This window comes from Somniosus microcephalus, chromosome 7, assembly GCF_052327205.1.
Source record: "Somniosus microcephalus isolate GS21.2 chromosome 7, FLI_Smic_1.0, whole genome shotgun sequence".
Taxonomy (NCBI): Eukaryota; Metazoa; Chordata; class Chondrichthyes; order Squaliformes; family Somniosidae; genus Somniosus; species Somniosus microcephalus.
Genome location: NC_140993.1, coordinates 268,685,214 through 268,700,902, shown reverse-complemented (window position 1 = coordinate 268,700,902; position 15,689 = coordinate 268,685,214). Strand labels below are relative to the sequence as shown.

The window sequence follows — 15,689 nt, the reverse complement described above, 5'->3', positions numbered from 1 at the left end:
TGACAGTCTGACTTCTAACCTGAGTCCTTCTACGCAGACTCAGTTAGAACTGTCACCGGCACTGAAAGCTGAAGGCTGTCACTTTTGACAGATCGCAGCCATTCAGCTTTCAGTGCCGGCTGAGTGATGGACTCCTGACGCCTAGAGGAAGAAAGGCTGTTAAGGTAAGTACAGGTAATTTAAACTTCTTTACACACTTTAGACACACCAAACACACTTACCTTTGCACTCATGCACCCATCACTCACCTGTACACTGATATTGCGACCCCTCCAGGTCCTTCAACCCAACGGCCCGCCTGCTCTAACCTGGCGTGGTTTGGAGCCGTCGGGAATCCCACACGACACCCCTCAAAATAGGGATTAGGCTAAAAACTGCCTGTTAACAGGCAGTTAATTGGTACTAATCCCTTCCCGCCTCGGGTCGGCAGGTCCCAGTGTGGGGCGGGTACCCGCCTCCTCTGAAACTTACGTGGAGGCAGGTTTTGGGCGGGATGGTGTCGGGACCCCCGAATTTGGGATTTTTGCCCCCCCCGCATGCCTAAAAGCCCGCCTCACGGCGCACTGAAAATCTAACCCTATGTGTCCCAGGTGTTAATATCTACTGGTGCTGGAGAGAATGAGGCTGAGGTGGGGACACGCTATATTGGGAGTTTCCGTTTCCCCGGATGTAAGGGATCTGGAGGACAAGTCACCCAATGAGATCAGACATACAGGCATAAGGGAGCAAGTGGGCCACACAGGTTAGAGACTGGACCTCTGAAGGTGGTATGAATCTTTTATGTATCGGCCTCCTTACACACACAGAGGCATGGGGTGGGGGTGGGGGAGGTGTTCTGAGCACCCCACTGATGGCAGCTAGGCGCTGGAGTTTCCAGCTGCATGAGGGAGGTGAGCACCCAAGATGCGCTTATAGTGGCGTAGGTGACCGCCAGGCCCATGTAAATTAAGTGCCGTCCACTGACCCCGCATTCTCCACAGGGTCCATGCTGGAGTGCACCAGCAGGCACGATAACAGCTTAACCGATGAGATCACAGCCGACAAATGTTAGGGGCTCACATCTTTAAATAAACCAGTGGTATTTCATAATTAAATGGTTTCATTCAGTTGGATTTTAATTCAAGATTTAAAAAAAATTATGGCTGCCTAAGGAAACAGCTAAATTCTTTAGCTGTTAAGTGAGTTTCTGTTAGCAATGTTCAGTTAGTAAATGGGATTCCAGTTAGACAGTATTTTAGCTGATAAGGAGAGGCCACAAAACTGATAAAGGGTTTTGACCCGAAATGTTGACTCTAATTTCTCTCCACGGATGTTGCCTGGCCTGCTGAGTTTTTCCAGCATTTTCTGTGGCCACAAAACTGTCTCTGTTAGCTCCAGCCTTGAAAAGGCACCTGCCATAGATCTAGAAAATGAGGAAGTGAGTCAAGTTATGGGGAGTTGTTCTTGTTAAAACTGAAGTCGAGCTAATTGGATGAGGTAATACTTTGAAACATGTGGATTCTCAGGCAGCTAGAGCGAAAGAAAGGTATAAAACGAGGGGAGATAGAATCGATGCTTCAGAATTCTACAAGGCTCGGCCAGCGAATCAATTGACGCTCAAGAATGCAACGTGTGAATTCTTCGTTAATTCATATTATTGTAAGTGTAATCTTCAGTATGTGTAATTATTACTAATAATGGTTATCATTGTATGCTTAAATCCTACAAAAGCCAATAAATGACTTTGAACCATATTATCATAAGAACATAAGAAATAGGAGCAGGAGTAGGCCAATCGGCCCCTCGAGCCTGCTCCGCCATTCAATAAGATCATGGCTGATCTGATCCTAACCACCAATCTACTATCACAGAACCATCTCCTGAATCTAACAGAATTAGACACACGAAATAGGAGCAGGATCAGGCTACACGGCCCCTGGGCCCGCTCCGCTACCCACAGGGCCATGACCGATCAGAACCTAGACTCATGTCCAAATTCCTGCCCGCTCCCCGTAACCCTTAATTGCCTTTACTTCTAGGAAACTGTCTATTTCTGTTTTAAATTTATGTAATGATGTAGCTTCTACAGCTTTTTGGGGCAGCATATTCCATGGACCTACCACCCTCTGAGTGAAGTAGTTCCTCCTCATCTCAGTTTTGAAAGAACAGCCCCTTATTCTAAGACTATACCCCCTAGTTCTAGTTTCACCCATCATCAGGAACATCCTCCCCGCAGCCACCCGATCCAACCCCTTCACAATCTTATATGTTTCAATAAGATCGCCTCTCATTCTTCTGAACTCCAATGAGTAGAGTCCCAATCTACTCAACCTCTCCTCATATGTCCATCCCCTCATCCCCGGGATTAACCGAGTGAACCTTCTTTGTACTGACTCGAGAGCTTTCTTAAGTATGGACACCAAAACTGTACGCAGTATTCCAGGTGCGGTCTCACCAATACCTTGTACAACTGAAGCAATACCTCCCTATTTTTATATTCTATCCCCCTAGCAATGAAAGCCAACATTCCATTGGCCTTCTTAATCACTTGCTGCACCTGCATACTAACCTTTTGAGTTTCGTGCACCAGGACCCCCAGATCCCTTTGTACTTCAGTACTTTCCAGTTTCTTGCCATTAAGATAATAACTTGCTCATGATTTTTCCTGCCAAAGTGCATAACCTCACACTTTCCAGTATTGTATTCCATCTGCCAAATCTCTGCCCACTTACTTAGCCTGTCTATGTCCCCTTGCAGGTTTTTTATGTCCTCCTCACTCACTACTTTCCCTCCCATCTTAGTATCATCTGCAAACTTTGATATGTTACACTCGGTCCTCTCCTCCAAATCGTTAATATAGATTGTAAAGAGTTGGGGACCCATCACTGACCCCTGCGGAACACCACTTGTTACTGATTGCCAGTCTGAGAATGAACCATTTATCCCAACTCTCTGCCTTCTGTTAGATAGCCAATCCTCTATCCATGCCAGAATATTACCCCCAATCCCGTGATTTTTTATCTTAAGCAATAATCTTGTGTGGCACCTTGTCAAATGCCTTTTGGAAGTCTAAATACACTACGTCCACTGGTTCCCCTTTATCCACCCTATATGTTACTTCCTCAAAGAACTCCAGCAAATTTGTAAAACATGACTTTCCCTTCATAAAACCATGCTGACTTTGTCCTATTAAATTATGATTATCCAAATGTCCTGTTACTGTCTCCTTAATAATGGACTCTAAAATTTTACCTACCACAGATGTTAGGCTAACCAGTCTATAATTTCCAGCCTTCTGTCTACTGCCCTTTTTAAATAAGGGTGTGACATTAGCAGTTTTCCAGTCTGCCGGGACCTTTGCTGAGTCCAGGGAGTTTGGGAAAATTATTACCAATGCATCCACAATCCCTACCACCACTTCCCTCAAGACCCTAGGATGTAAGCCATCAGGTCTAGGTGATTTATCCGCCTTGAGTCCCATTATTTTACCGAGTACCACTTCCTTAGTGATTTTGATCGTGTTTAGCTCCTCCCCCCCTTCAGCCCCCTGTTTGGAATAACTTATAAACGTACAAGTTAAATCATCCATTCCCTAACAGCTACCTACAAATAGCCTTACAGTTTGAGTCATCAAGTTTCAAGTAATATTTACTATAGATTTCAAGTATCTTGCAATTGGTTCAATACACTCAGAACAAACAACTGCCACAGGGCTAATGTATGAACAGGTAGGTAATGTCATTTTACAATAATGTAGGGAAATGTGAGGTTATTCCCTTTGGTAGGAAGAACAGAAAAACAGAATATTTTTTAAATGGTAAGAAACTTTCAAATGTTGGTGTTCAGAGAGATTTGGGTGTCCTCGTGCAAGAAACACAGAAAGCTAGCATGCAGGTACAACAAGCAATAAGGAAGGCAAATGGCATGTTGGCCTTTATTGCAAGGGGGTTGGAGTATAAGAGTAAGGATGTCTTGCTACAATTGTACAGGGCCTTGGTGAGACCACACCTGGAGTACTGTGCACAGTTTTGGTCTCCTTATCTAAGGAAGGATATACTTGCCTTGGAGGCGGTGCAATGAAGGTTCACGAGATTGATTCCTGGGATGGCGGGACTGTCGTATGATGAGAGATTGTGTAGAATGGGCCTATACTCATTAGAGTTTAGAAGAATGAGAGGTGATCTCATTGAAACATAAAAGATTCTGAAGGGGATTGACAGGGTAGATGCTGAGAGCTTGTTTCGCCTGGCTGGAGTGTCTAAAGCTAGGGGGCATAGTCTCAGGAGAAGGGGTAGGCCATTTAAGACTGAGATGAGGAGGAATTTCTTCATTCAGAGGGTTGTGAATCCTTGGAATTTCCTGCCCCAGGGGGCTGTGCATGCTGAGTCTTTGAGTATATTCAAGGCTGAGATAAATAGATTTTTGGACTCTAGGGGAATCAAGGGATATGGAGATCGGGCGGAAAAGTGGAGTTGAGGTCGATGATCAGCCATGATCTTATTGAATGGCGGAGCAGGCTCGAGGGGTCGTATGGCCTACTTATGTTCTTATGTGCACAGAGTGCTCTATAACTGTCCTTTCTGTAAGAGAATAAAGCGCACACTGGAGAGATGAATTCTCATTGTACAGTTTATTTATATATAATATATACTTCCAGTATGCTGTTAGATGGGGAGAAGGGATAGGCAAACAAGTACCCTTTGTACTCTTGTAATGATTATCAATACCCCACTCAAGATGCCTTTCCCAAATCCAACAACAAACTAACAAGTGTCATCTGCTGGAAGCTCACCAGAAGCACAGTCGAATTTCACCTCTCCTGACATTACTTTGATTCTGGCGTCACCTATAGAGGATCTCCAATGTCCAGCAACAGTGATGTCATCAAACTGGCTAAACAGCCAATCTCATCTCACAGACAGCAAACCAGGAAGTAAAATGCACTGATTATCCTTCACTTTTAAATCATTTTACAGCGAGCAAAATAAAGATTGGGACATACACATGGGATTAAGCTAAAAGCTGAAATATCATAAACAAACTATTAAAAAATTATATTAATAAATATGGAAAAAAAATTCATAATGGAAACATTTGACATTCCACAAATATAATTTTTTTTTCAGGGCCAGCGAGGTTGTTCAGCAATAGTTATGAGTCAGTACACTGTTAAAAACCCAATTACACCTCATTGAACAAGAATTTACTTTTCAGGGGAGGGTTAATAATATTAGAGCATAAAAGCTGTCGTTCTTGTCAGTTCAGTGATTTCAATTGATTGCCCAATGCAGGGATTTCAACAACGCGCCCTGTGGACGAGCAGGGAATGACTGACAGCAACTTCTGGATTTCCACGTTTAACTGCGCATGTGCAGACGTCGGAAGTTGCCGTCAGTTTCACAGTTGTAATGATGGCGAATGCTGACAGTTTCACCGTCATTACAACCGCAAATTCCGGGTCATCGTTATGGTATAGTGTAGATATATTACGAATAAAAATATACTGTTAATATATCCTTTGTGTGAAGAAGTGTTTCCTGATTTCACTCCTGAATGGCCTGGCTCTAATTTTAAGATTACTCCCCTTTGTTCTGGATTTCCCCCACCACAGGAAATAGTTTCTCTTTATCTACCTTATTAATTCCTTTGATCACTTTAAACTCGTGATTAGATCTCCCCTTAATCTTCTATAGTCAAGGGAATACAAGCTAAATTTATGCAACCTGTCCTCATAATTTAACCCTTTAAGCTCCAGTATAATTATGGTGAATCTGTGCTGCACCCCTTCCAAGGCTAATGTATCCTTCCTGAGGTGCTCCAGATAGGTTCTGACCAAGGCTCTATACAATTGAAACATCACTTCCTCCCCTTTGTATTCCAGCCCCCTTGAGGTAAAAGCCAAGATTCCATCCGCCTTTTGATTGCTTTTTGTACCTGTCTACCAGCTTTTAGTGATTTGTGTACATAGGCAGCCAAATCTCTTCACTCCCCTACAGTTCTTAGTTTCTCACTATTTAGAAACTGCTCTGATGTATCTTTCTTGAGTCCAAAGTGGATGACTTCACACTTTCTCACATTGCACTCCATTTGCCACAGTTTTGTCCACGCATTTAATCTATCTATGATGTTTTGTAACTTCCTGCTTTCATCTGCACTACTTACTGTGCCTCCCAACTTAGTGTCAGCTACAAACTTGAATATACAACTCTCTATTCCACATCCTGCCAATCAGAGTAAGTACCCTTTATCCCTAATCTCGGTCTCCTACCTCCCAACCAATTTCCAACCCACGTCATAAGGTTGCCTCCAATTCTGTGCGCTTTAATCTTTGCTAATAATCTCATGTGCAGAATCTTATCAAATGCCCTCTGTAAGTCCATATAGATAACGTCCATAGTTCCAGCCAGGCAGTGTAAGCAGAGAACATTGCATATATAGGAATGTAGGAGGAGCTTGTTAAGCATTCATACTTGAACTTTGCTGATTGCAACTTCTACCCTTTCAAGTCTTCTAGTGTGGGTCACAGTGAAGACCAGTGCCGGGTTCCATGTGTCAGGATTGCATCTCGGCTGCAGTTAATCCTGTGCCTGTTAGCAACAGCACTGGGGTGGTTTGTTTGCATTGTGTTGGATTCCTTAGTAGTGGGGTGGGGAGGGGCAATGGGTGAGGGCAGTGGGTGAGGTGGGCGGTGGGCGGAGGATGCACTGTGCCTGCCCGATGGCTCCAGTGAGAGGCCCGAACCATTTTCATCATCGGACCTCATCTAAATACAGACAAGTAGCTTGCTGCTGGGGCGGGGGCACGGAGAATCCGGTGGCTGCTCTGTGAAGCTGAGCCAGAAGGCAGTCGGGGAGGGGGGAATCACTGAGTAGCTGGCAGCTGGCCTGATGATTTTTGGGGGACCAGGAGGACCCACAAAATCATGGTACACAATGTTTAGGGTCTGCTTCTGTGCGGCTTCTAGCAGCCCCTGTAAGGACTGTTGGTTAGGCTGCTCAGCACCTGGTACCAATGAGCAAAGTGTGCTTGGCACACATTCAGTGAATTGGTGCATGGAAATAGCATTGGTGTACTACTGGCACAGAATGCTGATTTAAATATTTTAATAAGGTTCCTGTCAGTTTTGGCGGGAGTGTGAGACATCCATTTCGAGGCTCGCCTAAAAAGTGTTGTGCGGACAATTTATTTTTCAATTTCCAACTGTCCTTCACCCCATTTTCCAGTGTAAATCGGGCAGGCGACAGTGAACATCGCTCCCATTACTTTGACTGACCTATCTAAACTGGATATATGTATATTAAACTACAGATTATCAGTTGCATTGTGACAAAGACGAACAGGTTTTTGAGGATGAAGGGGTTTTCTTTTCTCCTCTACTAAAGTCGCTGACTCATCATGCGTGTGTCCCCACGGGATGACCACTCCTCAGTACCACAGCCGACTTTGCTCCCACTTTGACTAAAGTTATTAGTCACCAAGTTTCTAATGGTGTGGGTTTTTAAAAAAAAAACATTTTTTCACAAATGGTCATTCACAGAATTTCTGTGGAAAAATGTTACCATTTTTGGAAAAAATATGAAAAGAATTTATTTAAAAAATTCAAGAAAAACTTTATGAGTAATGATCTTAGTCAGGAACAAATGAAGACTTAGTAATAATTTGTTGCATTCAGAATTTATTTGTGTGTATATAAGTGGATTTGACTAACCCTAGTTTCTAAACTATGACAAAATAGTAGTTTCAATGGTAATCTTCATAAAGATCCATTTTTGAATAGAGGTCTTTAAAAATTATGACTTTGAAAGACCAATATGTATCTGACAAAATCTTGCAATATCCAGTAGGATTGCATTGGCAAACAAAATGGTTGCAAGTTGTTTTGCATACACCAAAATTGCAGATCATACGTCATTATTCATATTGAACAGGTGGGAGTGATTATTGGGCAGCAGTCTGATTGAGGGGATGAGATGGCATGATAATCAATCAGAGTGAAGGTCAAGCAGTTTATAGCCTTCACCTGAACCCCTGTTGTTGATCAGTGTCCACAGCGATTGAATCATTAACCCTGCTAATCAAAATGCAAACACAGTATGAAACTGTCTGCCTCTTTATATCCAGCCTAAGACCATAAACTTCATACCATAAACTGTGATCTGAATCCACAGCTTCACTTACATTTTCAAGCCGGCACTAGGTGTCAGTGCATTTGTAAATTAGATATTCCAGGATTATTCAACCATTCCTTTTGTTTACTTGTGTTCACAAAGTGACCCCAGAATTTCTGGGGTTGCAATCCCAGCAGTTATGCCAGGATCGCACGGGCAGTGCCTTCCACTGCTGACACTGCTGGAGTTTGTGGGTCAGTGGGAGAGAACTTGCATGCCACAGGTGGGCACACACACCACCACGAGCGCAATTTTGGCACCCATTTGCCCCATGCAGCCTGAAAGTCAGGCGTCTGTCTGCTATTAGGGAGGGGATGCCCAGGCCCCCCTAAAACCCAGTCATGTTTTCCTTGGGCTTCACTGTAAGGGGGTGAATCATGATTTTGTTTTAATTGTTTCAATTTGCCAGAGTCCAGGCCACTTGCCTGACCTGGAACCCCTCTCACTAGTTGTGTCAAAGTACACCCATCTGGACACCAAGGATCAGCCTCATTGCTCTCTTCTGCTCCCCCTTTAAGGTCTGTTGGCCACTTCATGTCATGTTACCCAGCGTCCCGCTGTAGACTGACCCGGGCTCTGTGCCCAGCAAGATCTCTGTGTCCAGCGAGTGCTCTGGCCAGGGCTCTGTGTCCAGCGAGTGCTCTGGCCAGGGCTCTGGTGTCCAGCAAGGGCTCTGGCCAGGGCTCTGGTGTCCAGCAAGGGCTCTGGCCAGGGCTCTGGTGTCCAGCAAGGGCTCTGGCCAGGGCTCTGGTGTCCAGCAAGGGCTCTGGCCAGGGCTCTGGTGTCCAGCAAGGGCTCTGGCCAGGGCTCTGGTGTCCAGCAAGGGCTCTGGCCAGGGCTCTGGTGTCCAGCAAGGGCTCTGGCCAGGGCTCTGGTGTCCAGCAAGGGCTCTGGCCAGGGCTCTGGTGTCCAGCAAGGGCTCTGGCCAGGGCTCTGGTGTCCAGCAAGGGCTCTGGCCAGGGCTCTGGTGTCCAGCAAGGGCTCTGGCCAGGGCTCTGGTGTCCAGCAAGGGCTCTGGCCAGGGCTCTGGTGTCCAGCAAGGGCTCTGGCCAGGGCTCTGGTGTCCAGCAAGGGCTCTGGCCAGGGCTCTGGTGTCCAGCAAGGGCTCTGGCCAGGGCTCTGGTGTCCAGCAAGGGCTCTGGCCAGGGCTCTGGTGTCCAGCAAGGGCTCTGGCCAGGGCTCTGGTGTCCAGCAAGGGCTCTGGCCAGGGCTCTGGTGTCCAGCAAGGGCTCTGGCCAGGGCTCTGGTGTCCAGCAAGGGCTCTGACCAGGGCTCTGGTGTCCAGCCAGGGCTCTGTGTCCAGCAAGGGCTCTGGCCAGGGCTCTGACCTGGGCTCCATGCCCAGCAAGGTCGCTGTACCCAGCGAGGGCTCTGACCAGGGCTCTGTGTCCAGCAAGGGCTCTGTGTCCAGCAACGCTCTGCCCAGCGCTTCAGCCTGACTCGGGCTCCCTGAAGCTTTGCCATGACTTCTGGTGATTTGAATTCAACTCTTCTGGCAATTTAACCCAGCAACCTATTGGCTTAATTATTCTCACCTAACTCTATTTGGAAACAGTGAGTCAATGCACAATTTGAAGGAAAATCAAAAATTCATATGTAAATAGCTTGAGTCAACTGAGATGTGCTTTTAGTTGCTCCTAAAAATTAATGCCCCCAAAATTAAAATATCACCAATTTTAATTTGCTGTCACTAAGTAAGCTAATTCACTAAGCTGCCCCCTGTTTTTAATAAAGTTTAAAGATCGCACATGAATTCAGAAATGCCGATTCCATTAGTACGGAAACATAGAAATCTAGAACATATTTTTACATTATTCATTAACACAACCCTATGGCTATCTTCACTCTATTCCACTTCTAAGCATTAGCAATTCCAGCTACAGAAGAAACTAACTCCACTCCAAGGATTTAATCAACCTAGTGCTCAGTGTCTCAACTCTTCAAGGTTTGACCACGTCTTGCATTGAGTACTTTATATGGCTCTATAAGGTCCCCTGTTAGATATCTCTTTTCAAGGCTGAAGAGATCTAACTTATCTCATCATTCATCAAAGCGCACCCCTCCAACACCAAGGATCAGCCTCAACACTCTCCGCACCCACTAATACAAAGGATCAAATTCAGTGCTCTTCGCACCCCCTAATACCAAGGATCAGCCTCAGTGCTCTCCACACCCCCTCACACCAAGGATCAGCCTCAGTGCTCTCCGCACCCCTAACACCAAGGATAAGCCTCAACAGTCTCCGCACCCCCTAACACCTAGGATAAGCCTCAACACTCTCCGCACCCCCTCACATCAAGGATCAACCTCAGTGCTCTTCGCACCCCCTAACACCAAGGACCAGCCTCAGTGCTCTCCCCCGCACCCCCCCCAACACCAAGGATCAACCTCAGTGCTCTCCGCACCCTCGAACACCAAGGATCAGCCTCAACACTCTCCACACCCTCTAACACCAAGGATCAGCCTCAGTGCTCTCCCCCCTAACACCAAGGATCAACCTCAATGCTCTCCATCTTCCTCTAACACCAAGGATCAGTCTCAACACTCTCCGCACCCACTAACACCAAGGATCAGCCTCAGTGCTCTCCGCAGCCCCTAACACCAAGGATCAGCCTCAGTGCTCTCCGCACCCCCTAACACCAAAGATCAGCCTCAGTGCTCTCCACACCCCCTAACACCAAGGATCAGCCTCAGTGCTCTCCGCACCCCCTAACACCAAGGATCAGCCTCAGTGCTCTCCGCACCCCCTAACACCAAGGATCAGCCTCAACACTCTCCGCACCCCCTAACACCAAGGATCAGCCTCAGTGCTCTCCGCACCCCCTAACACCAAGGATCAGCCTCAGTGCTCTCCGCACCCCCTAACACCAAGGATCAGCCTCAGTGCTCTCCACACCCCCTAACACCAAGGATCAGCCTCAGTGCTCTCCACACCCCCTAACACCAAGGATCAGCCTCAACGCTCTCCACACCCCCTAACACCAAGGATCAGCCTCAGTGCTCTCCGCACCCCCTAACACCAAGGATCAGCCTCAGTGCGCTCCGCACCCTCTAACACCAAGGATCAGCCTCAGTGCGCTCCGCACCCTCTAACACCAAGGATCAGCCTCAACACTCTCCGCACCCCCTAACACCAAGGATCAGCCTCAGTGCTCTCCACACCCCCTAACACCAAGGATCAGCCTCAGTGCTCTCCGCACCCTCTAACACCAAGGATCAGCCTCAACACTCTCCGCACCCCCTAACACCAAGGATCAGCCTCAGTGCTCTCCGCACCCTCTAACACCAAGGATCAGCCTCAGTGCTCTCCACACCCCCTAACACCAAGGATCAGCCTCAACGCTCTCCACACCCACTAACACCAAGGATCAGCCTCAGTGCTCTCCGCACCCTCTAACACCAAGGATCAGCCTCAGTGTTCTCCGCACCCCCTAACACCAAGGATCAGCCTCAGTGCTCTCCGCACCCTCTAACACCAAGGATCAGCCTCAGTGCTCTCAGCACCCCCTAACACCAAGGATCAGCCTCAGTGCTCTCCGCACCCCCAACACCAAGGATCAGCCTCAGTGCTCTCCGCACCCCCAACACCAAGGATCAGCCTCAGTGCTCTTTGCACCCCCTAACACCAAGGATCAGCCTCAGTGCTCTCCGCACCCCCTAACACCAAGGATCAGCCTCAGTGCTCTCCGCACCCCCTAACACCAAGGATCAGCCTCAGTGTTCTCCGCACCCCTCTAACACCAAGGATCAGCCTCAGTGCTCTGCTCCGCACCCCTCTAAGGTCTGGATGGCCTTTTTCAGAATGCAGTACAAATTTCCACTATAGGTTCAATGACATGTTGGGGAATATAAGTTTTTTTTAAATTCTGAATGAATGAGCTGTGCCTCATCTGTATTCTATCTTTTGACTACTATTTATTTTGCTTACATAAAAGTTGCTAATCTGTTTGTAAGAAGATGGAATTCTGTATTTGTTTCACAGCAATTGATATACATTTCTCAATGCACTTACCGTCACCCCACCATTATAAAATAGATTGTAGTAATTTAGGAACCCGGAAATCAGACTGCATTGATTAAAACCAAAAGAGAACTTAAAATAAAGCAAAGCATGTTAATTTATTTATAAAAATGAAAGATGACTTCATATTCTATCATTTGTATTTTTCCAGACATGTATTTGGACACCTGATCTACAATACCGAGTTGTGCAGAAGTTTCAGTTGAAGTGGAAATTGCTAGTTTTCTAGGTAGACTGTTGCAAGGAACAGACTAGAGCAGTTAGTAACAACAAACTTAACCGGAATTAAAAGGTGTACCAAAGAATTGACAGTGCTCTGTTGTTTATTCTTAATTAAACAATTTTATAGAAGAATTAGAGGGTCTTTCAAGAATTGTTGAACTTTACAGTATGACATTAGATGGTGCAGTTGCAAAGAACTATGACATGCTGTTAATAATGTGAGTTTGTAGCGCAATTCTTCTCATTATGATTCTTGAACTGAGTTGTGCCATGAGGAGAGATGATAAGTGGAAACTAGGTACTGCCCCAGAGGAGAAAGGGGAAACCATACGGTGAGTTACTGGCTAACTCTCTAATATCTGTAACAGCCAGAAAGCAAACAGCACTGACAGAGGCTTGGAAGCAAGTCATCTGCTTGCGTTGGATATGGTGTGTGGCAATGAGAAAATGTAGAAGAGGGTAATGAGGGAAAATTAAAAAATAAACTTGCCAAAAAGTGATGATTGCTCTTGTAAACAATCAGTAAATGTTAAAATTGAATAGGATGGACATTTATACAGTAGAGCATTGAAAAATATTACAGAAAGCATTTCAAGAGTTATAGACTGTTCTTCAATGCCCAAATAATCCACATTTAGTTTTTAATCTGTAAAAGAGTTAATTTTAAAAATGTCTATAATCAGTTGACTGTATATGTTTATTTGGTCCAAATAAATAAATAAAAAACCTAAGAAATAGGAGCAGGAGTCGGCCATACGGCCCCTCGATCCTGCTCTGCAATTCAATAAGATCATGGCTGATCTTCAATCTCAATTCCACTTGCCTGCCCGGTCCCCACATCCCTCGATTCCCTTAGTCTCCAAAAATCTATCAATCTCAGCCTTGAATATACTCAACAACTGAACATCCATAGCCCTCTGAGGTAGAGAATGAGTGGAAAAGAACATAGAATTCACAGCCTTGAGCTAAAGCAAAATTCACAAGGCTCAAGATTGGCTCTGGAAACACCATTGGATCTGGAGGATTCAATAAATTTCCCATGATGTTTGCCTTTAAAAAAATAAATCCAATGACATTGAGAAAATTAATGTTGTATTTACTCTTGTATTGAAGATTATATAATCATTTAATAATTATATAACAATTGTATATTATATAATGATTATATGATAATTGTACCATTTATGAGCAGAGCTTTTGGGCAAGAATCAAGGCTGAATATGAGATGTTTTTGTTGGTTCATTTTGTGGTGTATCCCAGAGTAGTGTGAGAGTATCATTGTGCTGAATTATTCTCAAAGAGGTTTGAATGATCATTCCACGATGAATAATATATTGACAGGTATGACTGAATTTCTAGTTGTTTCTTATTTTCATGACTACCATTTGCATCTTACATGACTTGCAGGAAAAAGTGCACTTCTGCATTTACTTTGAGGAAATACAACATTTTAAGAATCGCTTTATATTTTGTCTTAATTTAAGTAATGAAAAATGTAGTTGTTAACAATGGTAAAAAAAAACCTCAATAATCTGTTTCTGATTATGTGCTAAATACATAAAATCCACTTTCATCTGTCAAATTTCCGATATAAGCAAGATGTTATTAAATCCCTATATTGATGGGCATGATAAATATAATAGAGCTATTATATGCCAGTATTGATAAGTATGTTTTTGTTCCAAATCTACCACATGGCAGAATTCCATTTTTTCTTCACAATTTTGGCCCAATTTCTCATTATTTTAATGGTTATTCGGAACAAATTACATTTAGATTAGTTCCCCGACAGTCTTAGTTTCACATATATTTTTGTTGTGTTTCTGTTCACTCCTTTTGTTTATGTGATTATGTTCTTAAAGCTCTGGCAAAAAAGCAAATCACATGAGACTCAAAAAATACACAGGATTTTGGAATAAATCTTGCAGATTGAATTTATTAATGAAAATTTAGTAAATTCTAAAAATGAAGAATCTTTATTTAAGAGTAATTTAAATTAAAAGTGCTGTCCCCAGAGTATGGATCATTGATGTATGAGTATGTCCATAAAATTTGATTGAGGGGGATGATGTCCTGTGCTACCTAATGTTTGAAAGGGTTCTGTAATGATTAAGTGTCTGAGCAACATTAACAACTCAAAAGGTGCCTATTCCTCTCTCTATTCCTGTGATGCTGTCATTTAACCCCACCTTCATATTTACATTACAGATATAATATAAACCTATGGAATTTGTAATCTAAAAACATCAGAGGGATTTTCAGAGATTACAGGACTTATAATGACCATATCTTAGTCCTAGGAGCCGACTCTGGTTTGTCGTGGAATCATGAAACCACCTGCTGATAAAGACTATCTGGTGTCAGTCCCAAAGGTGCTTGTTAGTCTGGCCTGGCTATGAAGCCTTCTGTTCATGTATATAAAGTTTGATCAAAGAGCAATGACACTTACCGTGAGCGCAGCACATAGCACATGATGAGCAAGTCCTGGTTGGGTGGCAGCTGAGGACATGAGCATGAAGAGTTGGTGAGGAGGGTTATGTGAGCCTGCAGGATAGGTGTCAATGACTTGAGTGTCTCTATCACCTCCACCACTGTGGTGATTTCATTACAGCCACTTCTGCTCACATCTTTTACTTTGGCTCGGATAACTGAAGTAACAATAAAGAGACACAGTGAAAACTCAAAGATGACTCTCAAGGACAAAAAAGAGTTCATGTCACTAAACTACCTAGAAGTTCTGTTCAGTGAATATGACTGAATGCTTGACAATTAATATTCCAGCAGCCGGCATCATTGAATGTCAGTTAAAACCTTATACAGGGGGGGTAGTAAACTTATCAGTTACATTCTACATTTGTTTAACTTTCAATATGGGTCATTTATCCCAAAGTGTTTTGATAATATTTCAATAGTCGTCACAATAATAAACTGCAACAGTTAGCTTTAATTATGATGCTAAATAAATTCAATACATCACCGTTACATTCTGATTTCACAATAAGCTACTTATGTTGAGCCTTATTTCCACTGATGTATTTTATTTTAAAATGCATGTGTCTAGGGACTAATGGACTCTGTTAGAACAATCTCCTTTTTACCTAGGTTTGCTCTCTCTCTCCTTCTTGCCTATAAGGATCCTACTTGAAATGAATTTGGACAAACAAGTCCTTTATAAAGTACTCAGCTCAAATTGGGCACTAATTGTAACTAATTGGAAATCTCACTTTGAAAAAGCATAAGGATAAATGGTGTGGGAATCGAAGTGTCACACTGGTGCAATGGTGGATGTTTTCTAATGT

At 44.1% G+C, this 15,689-nt stretch overlaps 1 protein-coding gene across 2 annotated transcripts in view; it reads right to left on the bottom strand.

Moving 5' to 3' along the window:
- Positions 1–15,689, bottom strand: part of LOC147115323 (secreted frizzled-related protein 4-like) — a 46,810-nt gene that overhangs the window by 16,622 nt on the left and 14,499 nt on the right. For both annotated transcript variants that reach the window (XM_085993764.1, XM_085993763.1), the window contains one exon: positions 14,840–15,038. In XM_085993764.1, coding sequence (XP_085849890.1) covers positions 14,840–15,038 — 199 coding nt within the window. The remainder of the gene's footprint in view (positions 1–14,839; positions 15,039–15,689) is intronic.